Here is a 19,617-nt window from a genome sequence, read left to right on the forward strand (position 1 = left end):
TGAGGTTGAGTATATGTGAGAGCATTAATAGATTCAACGTATCAACATATCGCACAACATATTCCACCAACCATCATCCCCATCTACCCTCTCAACTACTCAAATCCTCCACGTACAGTAAACAATGACGTCCCACTACCCTTCCGCAAAAATCCAGCAAAATCCCCGTCAGCCACCCCAACATGAAACGCCCACTCACTCTTATCCTCCACCAGCTCCCCCAACTCCACCACCGCTTTCCGGTGAAGCTCCACCAGCCCACCGGCTCTAGATTCCTAATGGGTTCCCTTGCCGAGCAAAGTCACCTGTACACGGTACCTGGTACACTAACCCGCTAGATGCCGAACCGAACTGCTCCAACTCTCACGGTACGCTACGTTTCAGCTTGCGCTAGATTTTTCACTCCCACAAGGCTCGATCTTGCGTTCGCAGCGGATAGCGCGCGCGTACAGTCAATCGGGTCATGTGTGGCGGGGTCTGGAATGCTTGAGGGGTTTTCCTTGGGTCGGTGACGCATTTGCGTGAGGTGACGATGTTGTTTACATTGTACACTGGGTTTTGTGAGTGTGGCACTGCAGGTCGTTGTTGTGGCGTTGGCTGATCGACGGGAAAAGGAAGTTAGGGAAAAAGGTACGACATATGCATATCATTGTCTGGTGATGCGAAAGTACGAGGAATGCCATTAACTGCATATGGCGGCTGGAGGGGATGTTTTCCGGGGGTTCTTTACTTTTTTCCCGCCTTTGTTTATTTTACGCGCGTAGTGTAGCCGGAGTTGGACGTAAGATTTATTGAAGGTGCTGATGATGGATGTCTTGCTAGTCAGTATACCTGTGCATGGGTTTCTCGGCCGCATCTAAAAAGTGATGTTGCTGCTGACACGCTGTCCGTCGGCGTTCCCGAGGTCAGGATTCACATATTGGCCGGGTGATAAGCGGCTACAGCAAGACTACAAAATCGATCGTCTGCTTGCATTGAAACGGTTTTCATGTTGTGATATTCTGCAATGTTAGGTGCACGAGAAAAACGTTAGGCCAGGGTGCTCGCGTTATCGTGGTGAGGCATCACACACATACACTACTCATGAACACGGCACGGAAACACTGCGTCTACATGATGACGGCCCGGATAACCTATGCGGGAGAAAGATCAGCCCGAAAAGCAATTGCTTCGTCACGCGCGCGGATAGTCGCATTCGCTTTCTCCATGTTCCAAACGAGTCAAGTTGAAAACATTGCTCATTTCAGGTGCATACCCCAGGATCAAAGTGGTCCGAATTCGGCATGTGGAAGAAGAAAAGTGATCCACGGCTTATCCTTTCTGGACAGTCTGCAGAGAACGACGTGTCCCGCTACTGCAGTCCCATGCTCCCCCACGTGCAGGTTTTAATTGCACCGTTCATGCATTGAACGCAATATACGCGTAACCTTCACATGCAATGTCATGACATTCCAAACACTTATTTGGCATCAACAGTTGTTCGAATTTTTCATTACTCGTGGTATCCTGCGTCTTTCGCTGCCAAGTCAATCCATTTGCAGTTCTTTACCTCGACAAGGCGATGTCGTCGATTCGCAGAATCATCTTGACGGTCTCGGCTGCAAGCTCGATAGCGCTGGTGCTGACCAGCAGTGGCTGCAGTACGTTCTCCTCGCTGATGTCGTTCTTGACACCCCCGCTCTTGATGCTGATACCAGCATTCTTCTGCTCCTGCGCGTGCCTATGCCTTAGCTCTGTGACGACCTTGATGCTGTTCAGCCCGGCGTTTTCCGCCAGTGTTGTCGGAATAACCTCCATGGCATCGGCGAAAGCTTTCCAGCAGATAGACTCAGTGCCAGAGAGCTCACGAGCTTTGAGTGACAGCTGATGCGCAATCTCAATCTCCGGGGCACCGCCACCAGCAAGTAGCGCCTTCTTCTTGACCAACGAGCGGATGGCGCAGTGAGCGTCGTGTAGAGATCGCTCGGTCTCATCCAGAATGAGGTTGTTAGCACCGCGGCAGACGATGGAGACAGTGTTGGCTGCTGACTTGACGCCGGAAACCTTGACGTATCGTGCGCCCGATGCCTGTACCTCCTCGACAAGGTCTGCCGAACCGAGCTTGTCTTCTGTGAATGAATCGATATCGGCAATAGGCTTGCAGCCAGTGCTCTACTATGCATTAGCTTCGTTACATGTGAATCACTTCTCATACGCACCTTGCAAATGAACTCAATCTCGTCACGTTCAATGTCCTTGATGACCAGGATCTTCAGCTTAGACAAGAAGTGCAGACTGAGGTCGTTGACTGCGTCTCGGAGGATTGACTTTTGGATGAAGAGAACGTTGCACTTGGCTTTCTGGATCTTCTTGACCATGTTGAGCAGATATGTTCGCTCCTCCTTGAGGATCTTGTCCATTTGCCTGTAGTCGTTGACGACAATCTGGTTCTCCATGTCCGGTTTCGGTGGGCTCAACTGGAACTGGATGAGACCTATCCGTGCCTTCTCCTTCAATGTGGGACCACCAGCGCTCTTGACTACAGGCTGGTTCAGAACCAGTCCGTCGATCATCTCGCTGTCTTCGATGGTACCGCCCGACTTCTTGATCATCCGAATGTTCTTCAAGTCTACGTTGTCGGCGGTCTTGGGGTCGATGACCTTGAGGACTGAATCCACAGCCATGATGGGGAGCTTGGGCTCCTGAGCGACGATCTTGGAAGAGAGTGCGGTGGTGGCGGTCTTGAGGAGCGTTTGCCTATCCGTGAGCGAGATGGGGATGGCCATCTCGGTCAATATCGATATCGCCTCCTGCGCTGCCCGTTGGAAAGCCTCTGATATGACTGTGGGGTGGATGCCCTTGCCCAATAACCTCTCAGCGGCGCCCAGCAGACTTCCAGCAATGACTACGACCGACGTTGTACCATCTCCAGCTTCGATATCTTGGGCGTGTGCGAGGTCGACGAGCATCTTCGCGGAGGGATGCATAACGCTCATCTGGTTCAACATGGTGGCTCCGTCGTTCGTGATGATGGTCTGGCCTTTGCTGGTTTGGATCTGGACACGTCAGTTGCGATGGCTAGTGATTTGCGCCTGGCTCGTACCATCTTGTCCATGCCCTTTGGTCCCAAAGACTGCCAAAAAGTTAGTATTCATCTCTTCCCCGCACCTCGTGGTGGGACATACAGTTCGGATCGCATCTGCCACAGCTGCACAATTTCAGTTAGCGAAATGCTTCAAAATGGTGATGAGTAGGCTCTGTACCTCTTGCGGCAATGATGTTGGCGCTGCGAACAGCTCTGGGCTTCTCCTTGTCCTGGGCCAATGTCAGTCAATGTTTTCAGAGCTTAGTGACGAAGCGCACCTTGAAGGCGGTGTTGCCGCCACCGGTACCGCCATTTGCAACTTGAGCAGCCATCTTTCAGTCTACAGGAGAACAAAGCTAAAAGAGGGGTATCGTGGGAGTTTGGCGGGGAAGTTGTGGTGCCTGGACGCGAACTGACAATATTTCGAGAACGCGATAGACGTAGCGCACGGCCAATCCCCAAGCTCCGACTCGCCGGGCCATTGCCGCATCACAGCTACACCTTCACCCAGTACACAACAACCAACCCCATACACTCACCCGCGCCGCCGCATCTACTCCCACTGTCGCTCTTACCCGGAATCATCCACAACTCGACTGCACGCATAGCCCGAACCCCATCTCGGCCACACAACAGTCGCCGCCCACTCCGCAAGCATGCCTTCAGCCACAGGCCAGTCCTGGGAGAAGTACCAGAAGAACTTCGCCGACGACGAGGTTGAGGAGAAGAAGATCACACCTCTGACAGACGAGTAAGAGATGGTACGTCACAATCAGAGCGGACATGGGCTGATGATATCACAGGGACATCCAGGTGTTGAAGACATACGGAGCGGCACCCTATGGCGCCGAACTCAAGAAGCTCGAGAAGGAGATCAAGGACAAGCAGCAGACGATAAACGAGAAGATTGGCGTCAAAGTACGCACTCCTTCACCTTCCCTCCATGCTTGACTAACGCCTCCAGGAATCAGATACCGGTCTCGCACCTCCACATCTCTGGGATATCGCCGCCGACCGCCAACGAATGCAAGAAGAGCAACCCCTCCAGGTCGCACGATGCACCAAGATAATACAAGACGAGAAGGACTCAGAGAAGAGCAAATATGTCATCAACGTCAAGCAAATCGCCAAGTTCGTCGTCAACCTCGGAGAACGCGTCTCACCCACCGATATTGAGGAGGGCATGCGCGTGGGTGTCGATCGCAACAAGTACCAGATCCTACTTCCCCTACCGCCGAAGATCGATCCTTCGGTTACCATGATGACGGTTGAGGACAAGCCCGATGTCACATACGGAGATGTTGGAGGTTGCAAAGAGCAGATTGAGAAGCTACGAGAAGTCGTCGAGATGCCACTGCTATCACCAGAGCGCTTCGTCAACCTGGGTATCGACCCCCCGAAGGGTGCTCTTCTCTACGGTCCCCCAGGAACTGGAAAGACTCTTTGCGCCCGAGCTGTTGCCAACCGAACCGACGCCACCTTCATCCGAGTTATCGGTTCAGAGCTTGTCCAGAAGTACGTCGGAGAGGGAGCCAGGATGGTGCGCGAGCTGTTTGAGATGGCGCGAACAAAGAAGGCGTGTATCATCTTCTTCGACGAAATCGATGCTGTCGGTGGTGCTCGTTTCGATGACGGTGCTGGAGGCGACAACGAAGTACAGCGTACCATGTTGGAGCTTATTACACAACTGGATGGTTTTGATGCTCGCGGTAACATCAAGGTCATGTTCGCGACCAACAGGCCTTCGACTCTCGACCCAGCCCTTATGCGTCCCGGACGTATCGACCGAAAGATTGAGTTCTCGCTACCCGACATGGAGGGCCGTGCCAACATTCTCCGTATCCACGCCAAGAGCATGAGTGTCGAGCGTGACATCCGTTGGGAGCTCATCTCTCGTCTCTGCCCCAACAGCACAGGTGCCGAACTGAGGAGTGTGGCTACCGAAGCAGGTAAGTTCTGGCTGTACGAAATGCATATGAGACATATACTGACTTCGTACCCCTAGGCATGTTCGCTATACGTGCGAGAAGGAAGGTTGCGACTGAGAAGGACTTCCTGGCTGCCGTGGACAAGGTCATCAAGGGCAATCTCAAGTTTAACTCCACCGCCACCTACATGCAGTATAACTAGACGGCGCCAGTCATGGCGACGAAAGCAGCTTATGTATTTACATTAGAAGGCAGCACTGGTTTTGTATGAGTACTCACGACGATGCTTTTCTTCCACTCAGATGGATAAGGACATGATGCATTATTCGAATCACCCTGTTCTCTACAGTGAAGTCTTGACGATGCAGAACTCTGTCAATATGATTTGTGATCGATATAAGAATGGTATATGTTCATTACTCGTCTAGTTAGTCAAACGACCTCATGAACACACGTCGGACTATGTAAAAACTGAACACCCTAGAGCCTACATTAGCGTTAGCTCACCTACTTTGCACGTTCTCATCTTGATGTAGTCTGCAGACCTGTTCGGTTTTGTTCTTGTATAAGGTGAATATGCCATTAAACTACAACTGTCCCGCCAATATCACACAAATCAACATCAACACCCCACTTCAACCCAGCTGCCTCCGCACCCTTCCGCCATCTTTCAGGCGGCTCAGTAACCGGTTCATAGCTAGCCGAGTAGGCACCACGAAACGTACCAAAGTGCATGCCTATACTCTTCTTACTCCTCACATCCCTATGTATAGCCAAAGAATCCTCAGGACTAGAATGTTGACCAGACAAGACAGACCTCGGCTTGAAGCAACCCACAGGCACAAGTGCCAGGTCAAAAGGTCCGTACAACTCGCCGATTTCCTTAAAAGCTGGACAAGGCGGGTGCGGCGCGTCGTGGTGTGAGAATTGGTCGTCGGAAAGAACGTGGCAGTAGCCTGTGTCTCCCGCGAAGAAGAGCTTCTTGCCAGATGAAGACGGTTCCTTTACGATCCAACTACACCACAGTGTGCCGTCGAAGTTCCAAGGCGTGCGTCCAGATCGATGTTGCGCAGGCGTGCATATCAGCTCTACACCTCCAGCACCCTTCTTGAACACGGTTATGCCACCCCACCAATCCATCTCTTCGACTTGATCCGCTTTGATACCCGCGCCCAGCCCCGTCAGAACAGACTTGACGCCCAGTCCGCAGAAGAAGCGCAAGTCCCCACCCTGCTTCGCATTCAGCTTCTTCAGCGTATCTGAGTCGAGATGGTCGTAGTGGTCATGGCTGATGCACACAGCGTCGATTTCAGGCAGCTCGTCGATGGTGCATGGCGGAGGTGTGAATCGCACAGGACCGACCATGCCATAGGGTCCTACGCGCTCACTCCATACGGGGTCGAGGAGAATGCGCATTCCCCGCTCGTTTCCCTCTGAGGCCGTTGTTTCGATCAAGAAACTCGCGTGCCCTATCCATGTTGCCTTTAACCCGTTCTGCGCATTGCTGAAGTCGGGCTTGCGCACGTTGACCAGACCTAATCGATCGGCGGGTATGGGGACGAAGTTCTTGGGGGTGCTGAAGCGCGTTCGGACGGCAGCGATTATGCCATCGTTCTTATAGGAGGGCCATGGGTTCTTGAAGCCTGTGGGTGGCTTGCCGACGTGGTGGGCGGTCGTGTATGTGTCTGGCTTGTGTGGGGGTAGCGGCGTTATGGAGGATGAGGGAGGCATTCTTGCTGTTTGGTAGTGCCTAAAAAATGGCGCGAGGATACGAAGGGCTTAAGGTGGGCGCGCATGTTTGTTCGTTGTGTGGATGAGACTATGACGACGAATGGCGGGTGCAGAGGCGGCGATAGGCAGCGCTCATCGGGGGTCAGGTTGGTCCGGTCCACCGTTGGAGGCGCGTTTGAGATTCGAGGGTCGTCTAGGGCTAGGAAACCTTCGAGACGTTCATCGATGACTTCACTGCCCTTGGAGTAATGTCGATGCAGCTGTTGAGTTTGTGCGTCTGGTCGTGGAGCGTCATCGAGCAGCTCCGACCAAGCCAACCCCTGTCACCTATCGAGCAACCCACGTTCTGCCCCAGCCATCCTTCGAGACGTAATCCCCGACTCTTTTTTGCACAATGAACAAAACCCGTAATTGTGGCTGGCCCTACCCACCAATCTTACATCCTAACGCGCATATCCAGCATCATGGCCTCGGAGACAGCTCGAGTGGGTACAATCATCAAGGCGCGGCTTGCGTAGCCTTGTTCTCTTATCATCCAATAGGACCGACACGTGAGCCCGTCTAGTTTGCATGCAGGTACTGTTCGTCTTTCGCTCATCGCCGCCGCCGGAGCTCTAACCAGGAGTCTGGAAGATGTACCTTCTACATGTGGTAAGCACCGACTGGGGCTGCAGCGGCCTGGGTACGCCGTGGCCAAAATTTTGTAAGCTTTATAGATGCCGGATTCCCAATGTCTTTGAACTTGTTGTGTTCCTTTGCATCAATCAAACTTCGATCTTTACAGTCAAGACAAGATGAAGGGTACCTTTTCCAAAGCCGGTGCTGCGGCTCTACTGGCCACAACAGCAAATGCACAACTCTATCCCAACCAGAGCCCGTTGAACCACACCTGCCAGCTACAGGAACCACTCCTGTCTTGCCCATCGCAAGATCCTTCCAAAGTCGACTCATGCTGCGTCGAGACATTCGGTGGACTTGTTCTGAGCACTCAATTCTGGAACACATACACCGGCCGCGAATCTGAAGGTCAGCTTCTCCCTACCGACACATGGACGCTCCACGGCCTCTGGCCCGACTTCTGTAACGGTAGCTACACACAATACTGTGACCTGAGCCGTCAATACGACCCCATCCCAGGACCAAACACCACGAACGGCCTACCAAACGGCACATTCGTTCCACCCTACAACGGATCCAACATCGGCACCTTCCTCGAGCCATTTGGCCGCTACGACCTCTTGGAGTACATGAACACCTACTGGATCGCATGGCAACAAGACAACCCCGGTTTCTGGGGCCACGAGTTCTCCAAGCACGCCACCTGCTTCTCTACCTTCAATGTCCCTTGCTACGGCCCGCAGTACCGCGAGCATGAGGACGTTGTTGACTTCTTCGAGACGACTATCAAGTACTACAAGAGGTTCCCTACCTTCGATTGGTTGGCCGCTGAGGGCATCACGCCTTCCAACTCAACCACGTACTCGTACTCCGATCTCGTGGATGTTCTGTACGAGCAGCACGGCGGTATTCCTTTCTTGGGTTGCTCGGGGCCCAGGTTCAATGCTACTGATGCTGGCAAGAACACGACTGATCGAGGCTACACTATCTTGAGCGAAGTTTGGTACTACGAGCACGTAAGTATCCATTGAGCGTGCACATGATGATTAGATGGATGCTAACATGACACTAGGTGTACGGCCGCCCTCAAGAAGGCAATGCCATTCCCGTTAATGCTTCGGCTACGTACCTCACCAACTGCGCTACTTCCGAGGGCGCAATTCACTACCCGGAGAGGACCAATGGGTCGGAGAAGGCTCCCACTGTCCCGTTCTAGAAAGACACAGTCGGGTTTGATATGTATTGTAATAATCAATATCAAATACTTCGTGAACGCAGACGAAGTTACTCTTCACATCCACCTGGTTTAAGAAAAAAGTGAACACCCTAGAGCATACATTAACATCGCAAGATGTAAAGTGTATTATTTAAAGTTAGCGTGGAGCCTAAATTAACATAGAAAGATACAAAGTATGTAACCTAACGTCAACGTAGAGCCTACATTAACATAGAAAGATGCAAAGTACGTAACCTAACGTCAACGTAGTCTCTAGGGTGTCGTCCTTGCAGCACGTTACGCCTAATACATAGCCCTTCCAGGCCTTGCTTCGAGTTGAAACATTAATCTAGGAGTCACTGACCTTCAAGTGAATCAATGCAGAAATATGAAATTCCTTCGTCTCAACTGACACTAGTGATAGTCTATCAAGTACTAATACAAAACAAAAGGTTTACTTGTTCTTTACCCTCACAAACTTTTGCACCCCTGTCTTCGGATCGAATCTGCTCTCCTAGTTGAATTTACGCGGCTTTTCAGCTGCCTCGTCTTCCGGACTAGTTTGTGAGGCAGCCCTGGTGCCGCGTTCTTCCTGCATATTCGTATCCTGAGTCTGGTCTTCGGGTCCTACACCAGCTTCCTGGTGACTGCTCTCTTCCTCAGGCGTCTGACGCTCGTCGTCTGCGTGATCTTCCCCTGTGTCCATGTCGACGTCTGTTTCCTGGACCCGTGGACTCTGTGTCTCGGAGATTCGGTTCCGCTCAATCTGCTCTCTCTTGATCTGGACTGCCGCCTTTGTTGCGGGGGCGTGGTTCTGCGATCTTGGGTGGACGGTATGATCGGTGTTTTCTTCAAAGACTTGACGAGTGTAGTCTTGTTGTTTCCGTGCTGCGTCGACACCAGCGGGAAACATCTTGCCCATTATAGCATTGTGCTTATCGCTAGCGCTTGGGTCCGCTGCATAGCCGCTTGGGCTCGGCGTGTCCGGTGCATTTGCTGAGGCCGCATATTGATGGTTGGTAGGTGTGAAGCCAGTGGGTGAGTGACTTGCTTCGCCTTCGTTGCGTGAATGCACCTTGCGGAGGTTGGCTGCTGAGGATTGTGAGCGCATGTCTGGACGGCCGTCTTTGCGAATCAAGACTCCATCTGCATTCCTAATGGGTTTGGTGCGCGTCTTCTTTGCCGATCCAAACATGTCACCCGGCGATCCGAAGCTCATGGCAGCTGTCACACCTTGTAGACCTAGACTGCTAGCACGGTCGCTGGTTGCGTAACCGCCACGTCCGCCTCCACCGCCACTGCCTCGCCGCGCAATGCCCCCTCGTCCTGGCTGCGGGACGTGCTGATAGTATCCCGACGGACTGATTTGAGAATCGGGAACACCTTGCCAGTCAGGCCTTTCCCAATCAGGAGTTCCGAGTGTACCGTGGGCTGGCATACTCTTCCTCACTCTGCCACCCCGACTTCCAGGACCCCCACCACGACGCCCACGCGGTCGATGCTCGATCATACGCTGAGACTCGGGTTGCCAGCTGGCATCTGAAGGGCCATCTTGTGTGGCGTAGGGGATGTAGGAAGACTGTTGCGATTGCGATCCGAGAACAGATTCAGGTACAGTTTGTTGGGACGGTATCGTAGGCGTTTGGAAGCGATGGTCTGTCATGGAAGCTTGTTGCGAGCCCATGTAACCTGAAGGACCAGCATCCACAAGCCTCTGCCTCTTGGGCGAACCAGGTGCGTGAGTGTTGACTTCCAGTGGATTCTCAACGCCATTCTGATGTGTTCGTTTAACTCCTGCGTTGATGGTAGCCCACCCACCAGCCTGACTTCCAGTAGGCCCGACGCTCGTGGGATTCGGTGCGCTCACAGGTGCCGCCGTAGTCGAAGGAGCGACGAACGACGATTGCTGTGGCTGGCCATTGGTTACTGGCTGCGGTGCTCTATTGCTCGGCGTCATCGTTGGTGTACTCTGATGCGAGTGAGGTGGTTGTGCCATTGATGCTTGCGGTGCCTGATACGTATATGGCGGTGCTTGTGAGGGCTCAGGTCCGGCGCGCTCTTCGAGTCGATAGATTTTACCCTTCATGATCTCAATAGTAGTACTGATGAGATCTACATCACTCGCCTTATGCGACAGGACGTTCATCTGCTGCGCCATTTGCTCTAATGCTGCATTCTGAGCCGCGAAAGATGGGGCGGCATGGGGCGTAGCCGAAGCTCCTGATTGCCTCTCCATCCTCATCGTATATAACTCACGATTGATGTTTTGCATGGCAAGGTGCATGCCTTGCATCTCATTCTGTAGTCTTTCGGCCAGCGCCTCCACTTTTTTGATATGTTCGTTTTGCTGAAGAAATTTGGCCTGATATTCTCGACGCAGTGCCTCTTCTGTTTGGTCCATCTTCTCCTGCTGAAGCCGAATGTCACGAGTGTGCGCAGCTAAGGCGCCACTGTTGTGGGACATTTGCGTCTGTATACGCGCCATAGCGTCTATGCTAACGTCTTCTGGCGAACGAGGATAGTGGTGGCCGTTGGTCTGAGGGACCATTGTTGGCACTTCAGATGGACCGCTCATTGACTCAATGCCAGGCCCTGGGTGAGACCTATGAGCTTCCTGACGATAAGGAGAAGTTGACCGTGGTGCAGTGCTCAGCACGTCTTGAGCAAAAGCGTGTGGAGAGTTCCGTATCGAGGACGGCTGCTTCGATGGTGGTGCTATTAATGACGGTGTGTTGTCTCCGACAGGATGCAACGACTGCTGCTGCTGCTGCTGCTGTTGTAGATTAAGGTCTTGGGATGGCTCGTACCGCCCGCGAGCATGATCTGGGTGATCCACAGATGGCGCACGTGAGTCAATCTCCATAGCTTCAGCCGAGGACGCTTTTGGTGTTGCTCTCGACGAGGGAGGACTTGGGGTATCTTCGTTCGCTAGCAGGTCTTGTGAGGCATCCACTTCAGGTTCGACTACAATGGTATGATCTGGTGCTGTCTCGCATTGCAGTTCTATGCGACCCAGCTTGAAGAAATCTCGACCACTATCACAGGTCAGCCATCAAAGAAGGACTTGGAAGGCCATTGGAGAAGTTACTTACCGAAAGGATCCCTTTCCTGCAGGTGCGGTGACAACAGTGAATCCGATAGCTGTCTTTACGCAACCCGGATCGGGGCACGACAAAGGCTGAATGGTACTGGTGTTGAGTTAGTCCCAAGATTCCTATGCGAACGAAAGGCTAGTAATAAGGAATGCGGGACGTAAAAAGCGGGCGTACACGTCTAATAGATGTTAATCTATAGTGTGGAAAGATTTGGTGCAGGCTAGTGTCGGTGCGCCTAGAGGAAGAAACTTAAAATACCATGTAACCATCGGCAGCCGGGATACGCCAACTCGTGTGTTGGGAGTTTGTTGATAGCCGGCCAAGCTGTAAGAGGGAAAGGTGCGACAGACAATTGTAAAGGGAGAAGGGGCCAATGTGATGTCTGGGTTCAGCTTACCATCCTGCTAATTCGGTGCCTTTTGACGCCGCTTTTAGTTTGCCCATGGGTTGTAAGGTAGAACTGTAGGAGCCGAGCAGCGCGGGAACGAAGTAGCTGCCGGTGACCTTGTACCAGGAGTTGTAGAAATCTCCAATGCAATTCTGACAATTCTTGCAGTATGCTTTAGTTGCACGGTTGGTGGGCGGGGAAGGTGGAGAGGCTTCATCAGCACTCTCAACAACCTCTGGTGGTGATGGCTGAAGTTCATGTGTATTCATGTCTGACTCCACCTCGCCAATTCCGGATCGCCTGGAGCCCGCCATTGATGCAGCCCATTGACACAACAGTGCCTAGGCGATAGATGCAAGTGAGCGGAGAGGCTGCACGAAAAGTGCTAGATAGCAACAAATAAAAGTTGGATGAAAGAGGGTGGGCCTAAGCAAGCTGAACTACCGGTCTCGGGTACGCGACGACGCGTCTCAGTCCAGGATAGCGTTTCAGCAAGCGCAGTGAGATTGGAAGCGAAGAGGAAGAAAATGGTAGGCCCCAACAAGAATAGGCGGGTGCGGCGGAGACTGGAAGGAACCCTGAAAGACGAGAGCTAATTCAGAGGAGGGAAAGGGCAAGTGAAATAATTAGCAGGAGTTATTCCATGATTAGCCATGCATGAGTCCGAGTGGGGTTAGCGCGCCTCGCTATCAATTTAGATGCGCTCTATTGCGAAAAAGCCCTGAAGCCGTCTCGTGTCGCAAGCGCAACACGCTAGCTGTTCCATCTCGCGCAATAGCCAGATCTATTCAGCTGTAATTTCGTCCGTCTATCGAATGCGAGCACTTCACCACCGTCCGATGTGCGCATGTGTCGACTTGCACAGGTATCAACTCGTGTCACTGCATCCCAACACCTGATCGGTAGTCACTATCGTTATGGGGCAGTTTACTCATCCCGGGACCAAGCGCCGGCTATCTTTATTACCATCAAATTGCGACGATTACAGGTTGCCAAGTTTGATCCGCGACATGGGCCAATTAGCATAACATGTCGATGATAGCTATATGTCCGAATTTACATTTGCAGCTATATATGGGCCAGACTACTCGTTTCTGGCTTTTATCCATGCCATTTTCCATGTCGTCGTCAGCAGCATTGTCCCAACTGGTACCGCCTACCATCATGACGGAATGATCGTCACTGAGCGCACTGCCGTACCGCAGCAGCGATCCCACACAGGCAAAGATGGGATTATGGTTTTACAGAGTTGAATTTGCGCAATCTTCGCCCACTGTGAGGCGGCGAAAAGCTTTGCGCTAATTTAACTCCAAGTAAGGGGAAAGTGGACAGGGATGTTGATTGATGTCATGCAGTACTTGTGCCCTTGGCACAGTAGTTATTCGCGTTCAATCCTTTCTACCGATAATTGCAAAACACAACGCATGTTCTAGAAAGCATTCAGCCTCTCAGCCTATGCATCCCGATTATCCGTTTATACGCCACGACCGAGAGTGTCTGTCAAGCGATATGCGCTTGGACACTATGTACTACGACACGTTGCGTTGCGCGTAGTACGCGCGAGGTACGAATACTCGTACTTTACTTGACAACGATAAAGCCAACGCCGTTGCGAGCCTCTTGACAGGCCTTCGAAAGAGCCTGCACCTCCGTATCCGTCCATTTGACGCTGAGGTTGTCCCAATTCTTGGTAGCGTATTCACGGCGATACTGCTGTTGCATTGCTTGCAAGCGACGGATTTCTCGAGGGTCGCCTGTCCCACTGTACACAATAAAGGCCGTGCAGCGTGGCAAAGCGTCGTATATCTGCCCGATGCGTTCAATGGTCTTGGAGACGGCATCGCCGAGCTCAGGTCCGTGAACCTCAACATCTGTATCCTCGCCATCCTTCAGAAGACCCAGTCGTTGCAAAGCATTCTGTCGAATGAGCTCGACATCGGCCGTCTTGGCGTCGTCCCACCAGCCTCTTGCAAGCTCCAACTCGCGCAAACGTCCCCAGACAAAGTCGATCTTGTCGGTAGTGCCATCCTTGCCTTCAGCTTGACCTTTTACTGTACGCTCAATAGCTTCCACTACTTCCTCATCGGTCTTGCAGCCTATGGAAACTTGGGCTTGGCCACCATGACCTCTGTTCGGGTCGCCCCAGTCGATGACAGCTCCGGCACGATGCGCGTCGTTTGATTTCGGTCGTACAGAACGATCCATTCTCTTGAAAATAGACTCCGCGTTTGTGTCGCCCGATCCCCAGCGCGGGCCCTTTTCACACTTTTGTTTGACCAGATCGAGACACGTTCGAGCATCCTCCACACTGTCGTGACCTGCTGAGCCCTTTTGCACTTCGCGCTTGAGGTACTTCTGCGCAAGCCACTTCAGCGACTGCTTGTATGGTGGCCCACGGGGGTGCGGGTAGAGGATACCCGTGTCGATGATGAAGGGGTGGGTCAGCTTGAGTGCGTTGAGATCAGAATTTAGCGAGTGTCCCACAAGAATTGTACGCGGTGTGATGAGTTCCAATAGCTCCTTCTGTATGTCCGCTAGAGTGGTTGTGACATCCTGGAGCATGGCCGCTGTAATACCGGACCATTGGGTCAGGTAGTCCTTGATGGCGACATCTGGCTTGACAAGCTTGTCGAGAGCCGTAGTGCCGTCCCAGTTCAATAGACTGATGCGAGTGAGTACAAGCTGGTCGTTCTCAGCTTTGCACATCTCACAGTCGACGGATATAATGTGTCTTCCAGCAGTCAGACTGCCTTGTTCGATCTCCATCTCGGGTACTTCTGCATCTTCCAAGGTAGCGACATTGGTGTCGACCCAACCATCATCGGCAGTCTGATGAGCAAGCTTCCTTCTCTCGTGATTGGCCTCCTTGGATTCCGAAGTGGTGAACATTGCCGGATGTAGCACGTATTCGTTCTCTTGCTGTTCCATTAGACTGGCGATGTATTCGGTAATGCGCGTGCGCTTGTTTTCCCAATTCTTCGAGTTCTGCGGCAAGGGGCCTTTGTGGTTCCCTGTCTTCTTCATCTGCTTCTCTTCTTGCGTCTTGGGTATTTGTGAGGTTAGCATGGTATGAATGGGCGAATGCACCCTCATGTATTGGTTGTTGCGATGTTCGCCTATAGCCTTGATGGGCCAGACATGCTCAAAGATATCAGCGAGAGGTTTCAGCGATGTAGGCAGTTTATCGGCCTTGAGACTAGCCGGATAGAAGTCATCACGCGAAATGTTCAGCCGCTTGGGTTTTGCTGCCTGTGCATCCTTTACAGCCTTTGCAGCCGTCAGCCCAGTATCAGTCTGCGCGTCCGTTGTCTCTGCTCCAGCGGAAGGTTCGGACTGAGGTGCAGCGTCTAAAGCAACATCGCCGTTGAACATACCCAGGTCCAATCCCGGAACCATAAGCATGACGACCTGTTGGATATTTGCACGACTGCGTACAGAAACCCACTGCGGCGCATTACCGTCGGCAAGCAAGTACAGCACCAGGGACTGGAGATCTGTGATCTTCACGTGCGAGTTCAGGCGGGCATGATGTGAATGCTCAATGGCTGGGTAGCTCCTCTGCAGCTTGCGCTCTTTCCTGCGCTCCTCCCTGGTCAAGTTCTCGCTTGACTGCTCAGAGCCAGCTTTGTATGTGACGAACGGATTATCGGTGGACGAAAGTCGATTCCCTAGCTGGGCGTCTTTGCCTGCGAATGGGTTGTCGAGAGTCGCATCTTGGTGCGGCGGTGGCGATCGTGCCTTGCGCTTGCCCTGCCCATCTGTGTCGCGCGAATGGCCAGGACTGCGAGCTGGCGAGGGCGAGTTCGAGGCGCGGCGCCCGTTGTTCTCAGAGTGCGATCCGCGTTCCTTCCGTCTCCTTTTCGAGCCGCTGACTACTGTCCAGCCCTCTTCGTCTCCGTTAGCCGTGGTGGTTGCCGCATCGTCGGGTTGCGCTTCGCCGCGCATGTGCGCCAATGTCGCACCGAGTCCAACATCGGCAGGAGGTGGCTCGTCGCGAGCGCCGCGCTTTCGTTTGGCCATATCAGAGCTCATGCGACCCGCGTGAGTCGATTTGGTGGGCGCGAGGTGTTGTTGTGGAGAAGCTCAAGAAAATGTTCGGGGATCCGGCGCATGGGTACGCGCTAGCCATGGCCCACATGTGGGAAGCTTTACTACCGTCACTCATGTCTAATACTCCCTGTCGCCTCGCAAGACGCAACAAATTCCTATTCTACAACGGGAATCGCGTTACAGTTTCGAAGAATTCAAGTCTTCGTGGCCTTTGCTGCACAATTCACTATATACATACCCGCCGACGTCATCATCGTCCCAGCTGCGATCATATATGAATCAAGTGAAAACATTACGAAGCCATACATTCACACCTAGTCTACAATTCAAGGCCGATCAAAAGTCTATCAATAAGGGAAACATTGCGAGAAGCAGGAAATGGTGGCCTCCGGATACACAGCTATGCTAAAACCGGACATCCAGCAGCAAAGTGTATGTCGAGTGCCATCGGCAATCTACTCACCGCAGAGAGGATGAACGGTGAAACAGTGAAGTGAATTCAAGAGCGGATATTCGAGTGATGAAAGTGATGCGACCTCATGCCGGCTCCGCGAGTACTACAATACTATTTCTTCTATTGAATGCACAAGACCTTTTCCCTAGACTCTACCTCGCCGCCTACCTCTTTGCCATCCTCTACATCTATTTCAGCGCAATCTAATGGCGAATATGCTGACTAAAGACCAGTTCGTTAAGGGTCTAGAACCGCTCAGATGTGGTATCTGTTTGGACGACTACAGTACCGAGTAAGTAGCATTGGATGATCCTTGCTGGAACCACACACTGACTTGGATGCCCTTTATCAGGCATGTCCCTGTTCAACTTCTATGTGGCCACATCTTTGGAGACCACTGCATCGTCGAACAAGTCGAGGCCGAAATGCCAAACAGCAACCGCTGTCCGCTGTGCCGTCAAGAGCTTTTCCACCAGGAAAATACACCTGTATACGTCAGCGACGAGTCGGTATTTGACGAAGCCGACGACGAAGCCGAGGGAGAAGAGTGGGAGTTCGATGAAGAGAGGTATCAGGAGACACTTGCTGGGCTTCTTCATGATAGCGAGCCAGGTATGGCCAATCTCGCCTCCTCAGATCTCAAAATGCTTACGGACTCAGAAGGACGGACATATGGTCTAGCACCCAGTGTACTCCACGCCGAGACCATTGCCACGACAAGGAGGGAGCGCCTCAATCGCCAGCGGGAGTTCAGACTGGAGCATGCCGAGCGCAGGCAAGATGAGCGCAGGACAACCGTCCCGAAGCTACCTGGACGTACTCGCACCTACAACCAGATTGAAGCATCTGATGTAGAGACGGACGCAGACTGGTCCGGATCTGAGTATGAGCCAGAAGAGGACAACGACCCAGCCGATGAATGTGAAGAGTGATTTGGTGTCGACGTAGATACCAGGGTATATTTTTGTATGGCACTCGACTTGAGCCAAGGGATATGTAGTAGCCAGGATGACCTTTTGCGAGGCAGTTGCTGCGTTACGAGAGAAATGTAGCCTCCACAATCTCCTGTTGCAAGTGATAAGCTAGGTTTCAAAAGTGATGTAGCATCCACGGCCCTGTTTGTGATATCATGCCGAAACAATGCCAGCCCTGTCGATAACATCTACCGAATCTGCTATCTTTGTGGATATGAAGGCCAACAGGTGGCCAGGGGCGTAGAATTTAGCCGGCAGGTTGTGTAACATTGCATCGACGCATGTCAGCATTCACATGGTAAGCTTCTTCGCATTTCTATTTGTACATACGCTCATCTACAGTCATTGTCATAATTCGTCGGTCTGTATCGTTATCCTTTCTATAGTTTTCCTCTCCTGCTATCGACCGCTTCCCTGAGCTTCTTGATAACGTCTCCAGGGTCTGAAGCGCCGAAAACAGCACTGCCAGCAACGATGACATTCGCGCCAGCATCAGCAGCTTGGTCGATGGTCTTTTCGCTTAGACCTCCGTCGACCTCGATCTGTAGCTCTGGGTACTTTTGTCGAAGCGCGGTGACTTTGGGAAGCTCGGACGCCATGAATGACTGGCCACCGAAGCCGGGCTCTACAGTCATGATCAATATCATCTGTGGATGTTAGCATGGAATCTCTACCGAACGTGACGTGGCCTAACGCGGGCCTCGAGTTGAGGTTATTGATCCTGCGGGAGCAGCCAGCGGCGTGGGCGGGTAGGTACCGATGTCAACATTGGGGATTACTGAATTGACAGGTGGCCAATAGGTGGACAGTCGGTTGGGCAGCATGCGGCAGGCTTCTCGAAAGAACGCACAGGTCAAGACTGATTGACAGTGGGCTTACGCAGGCTGGTATGCCTAAGCGCCAGCGCGTGCCGCCCACGCCCCAACAGGGTCAGCCCTACCCAGCCTCGCTTTGCTCGACCACTTCCGAGGCCTCTCTAACCACCATATAGCGCGTGCGGCCCTTTCGTGATATCGATTGTGATGATGGAAAGCATGGCAGGGCAGGGGTAATGAACTCACATCCGGAACCTCGTCCTTGTTTGGGTTCTCCAGTATCTCCCACAGGACGTCGACTGGTGTGCTCGGCTTGATTGCGATACCAGCCTGCATACCCTCGCTATGTATGAACTTGACCAGCTCTTTTGGAGATGTCTTCTGGTCCGACTTCCCACTAGGCGAGTCTGCCGCGGTCGACGAGACGGCGGCTTCGTAGTGGAAGCAGTACAGATCGCAGCCAGCCTTCTTGAAGTCGCGCACCCATCGCTTGGGCTCGGCGATCATCATGTGACAGTCGAATGTTCCCTTGCCGTGTGCGGTGGTCGGTCGGTCGACGTGTGAGCGGATCTTGGTGACAACGGGCGCGCCAAAGGTCATGTTGGGCACAAAGTGGCCGTCCATAATGTCGACCTGCACGTGTCAGTCGCGTGCCCTCCAGCCCGAAACTCAGCATCGCGTACATGGAGCCAGTCGGCGCCCTGGGAGATTGTGTCTGAACAGGCCTTGCCCAGCGCTCCGAAGTCTGCCGACAGAATCGACGGCGCGATGATGGCAGGCGGTGACATGGCGGGCGGTTCTAGTGCGGTTTCGGTGTGTATAGGTGATCTGGAGAAGCGCCAATGGGAGGTATGGGGAGATTGTGGAAATTGCTAGTGTGACGGAGCTCACGATAGCTTTTTGGTGTTGACGGCATCAGCGTCACGCCTGCCCCTCCATCCATGCCCCGCTGCAGGCCTTGGCACGCCTCACCTCTGTTCTTGTTCATGCAGACCGCGCACCTCACCACCTCACGTTTCGAATCAACTATGTTTGCTGAACGGGGCCGTCAATGCATCAAATCGACTGAAACCTTCTCTATTGTTATATCTTGGTGATCGGCAACCGCGTGGCTGCTCGCGTGTTTGTACTGCCGAGATGGCTGCGACGGGTCTCGGCACCTGGTCTTTCCCTCTCACATGGCACGGGATGACTACATGACAGCCTGGGAGACAGCCACAACCACCGCCTCGCGTCCAACTCGAGGCCGTGAGACAATATCCAGCCCCGCAGCAAGAATCGATT

At 52.9% G+C, this 19,617-nt stretch overlaps 8 protein-coding genes across 8 annotated transcripts; 3 read left to right on the forward strand and 5 right to left on the reverse strand.

Moving 5' to 3' along the window:
• Positions 1-1,545: 1,545 nt before the first annotated feature.
• Positions 1,546-3,396, reverse strand: CCT4 (T-complex protein 1 subunit delta; the record flags this gene model as incomplete). The annotated part of the gene is made up of 6 exons (XM_049342452.1): positions 1,546-2,151; positions 2,199-3,035; positions 3,083-3,112; positions 3,165-3,187; positions 3,243-3,294; positions 3,343-3,396. The coding sequence occupies 6 exons, from the start codon at positions 3,394-3,396 to the stop codon at positions 1,546-1,548; spliced, it is 1,602 nt and encodes a 533-aa protein (XP_049200604.1).
• Positions 3,397-3,720: 324 nt separating this feature from the next.
• On the forward strand, positions 3,721-5,194 carry RPT1 (26S proteasome regulatory subunit 7; the record flags this gene model as incomplete). Its single annotated transcript, XM_049342453.1, has 4 exons — positions 3,721-3,815; positions 3,868-3,982; positions 4,029-5,013; positions 5,070-5,194. 4 exons carry the CDS (start codon positions 3,721-3,723, stop codon positions 5,192-5,194), a joined length of 1,320 nt encoding a protein of 439 aa, XP_049200605.1.
• A 380-nt stretch (positions 5,195-5,574) lies between these two features.
• Positions 5,575-6,723, reverse strand: J4E93_004526 (uncharacterized protein; the record flags this gene model as incomplete). Its single annotated transcript, XM_049342454.1, has 1 exon — positions 5,575-6,723. The coding sequence occupies one exon, from the start codon at positions 6,721-6,723 to the stop codon at positions 5,575-5,577; it is 1,149 nt and encodes a 382-aa protein (XP_049200606.1).
• A 794-nt stretch (positions 6,724-7,517) lies between these two features.
• Positions 7,518-8,557, forward strand: J4E93_004527 (uncharacterized protein; the record flags this gene model as incomplete). The annotated part of the gene is made up of 2 exons (XM_049342455.1): positions 7,518-8,357; positions 8,414-8,557. 2 exons carry the CDS (start codon positions 7,518-7,520, stop codon positions 8,555-8,557), a joined length of 984 nt encoding a protein of 327 aa, XP_049200607.1.
• A 514-nt stretch (positions 8,558-9,071) lies between these two features.
• Positions 9,072-12,354, reverse strand: J4E93_004528 (uncharacterized protein; the record flags this gene model as incomplete). Its single annotated transcript, XM_049342456.1, has 3 exons — positions 9,072-11,592; positions 11,650-11,745; positions 12,050-12,354. The coding sequence occupies 3 exons, from the start codon at positions 12,352-12,354 to the stop codon at positions 9,072-9,074; spliced, it is 2,922 nt and encodes a 973-aa protein (XP_049200608.1).
• A 1,267-nt stretch (positions 12,355-13,621) lies between these two features.
• Positions 13,622-16,072, reverse strand: J4E93_004529 (uncharacterized protein; the record flags this gene model as incomplete). The annotated part of the gene is made up of 1 exon (XM_049342457.1): positions 13,622-16,072. One exon carries the CDS (start codon positions 16,070-16,072, stop codon positions 13,622-13,624), a length of 2,451 nt encoding a protein of 816 aa, XP_049200609.1.
• A 687-nt stretch (positions 16,073-16,759) lies between these two features.
• Positions 16,760-17,476, forward strand: J4E93_004530 (uncharacterized protein; the record flags this gene model as incomplete). Its single annotated transcript, XM_049342458.1, has 2 exons — positions 16,760-16,836; positions 16,897-17,476. The coding sequence occupies 2 exons, from the start codon at positions 16,760-16,762 to the stop codon at positions 17,474-17,476; spliced, it is 657 nt and encodes a 218-aa protein (XP_049200610.1).
• A 422-nt stretch (positions 17,477-17,898) lies between these two features.
• On the reverse strand, positions 17,899-19,121 carry J4E93_004531 (uncharacterized protein; the record flags this gene model as incomplete). The annotated part of the gene is made up of 3 exons (XM_049342459.1): positions 17,899-18,165; positions 18,580-18,966; positions 19,017-19,121. The coding sequence occupies 3 exons, from the start codon at positions 19,119-19,121 to the stop codon at positions 17,899-17,901; spliced, it is 759 nt and encodes a 252-aa protein (XP_049200611.1).
• Positions 19,122-19,617: the final 496 nt, after the last annotated feature.

This window comes from Alternaria ventricosa (genome assembly GCF_023758065.1).
Source record: "Alternaria ventricosa strain BMP 2768 chromosome Unknown scaffold_6, whole genome shotgun sequence".
Classification (NCBI taxonomy): domain Eukaryota; kingdom Fungi; phylum Ascomycota; class Dothideomycetes; order Pleosporales; family Pleosporaceae; genus Alternaria; species Alternaria ventricosa.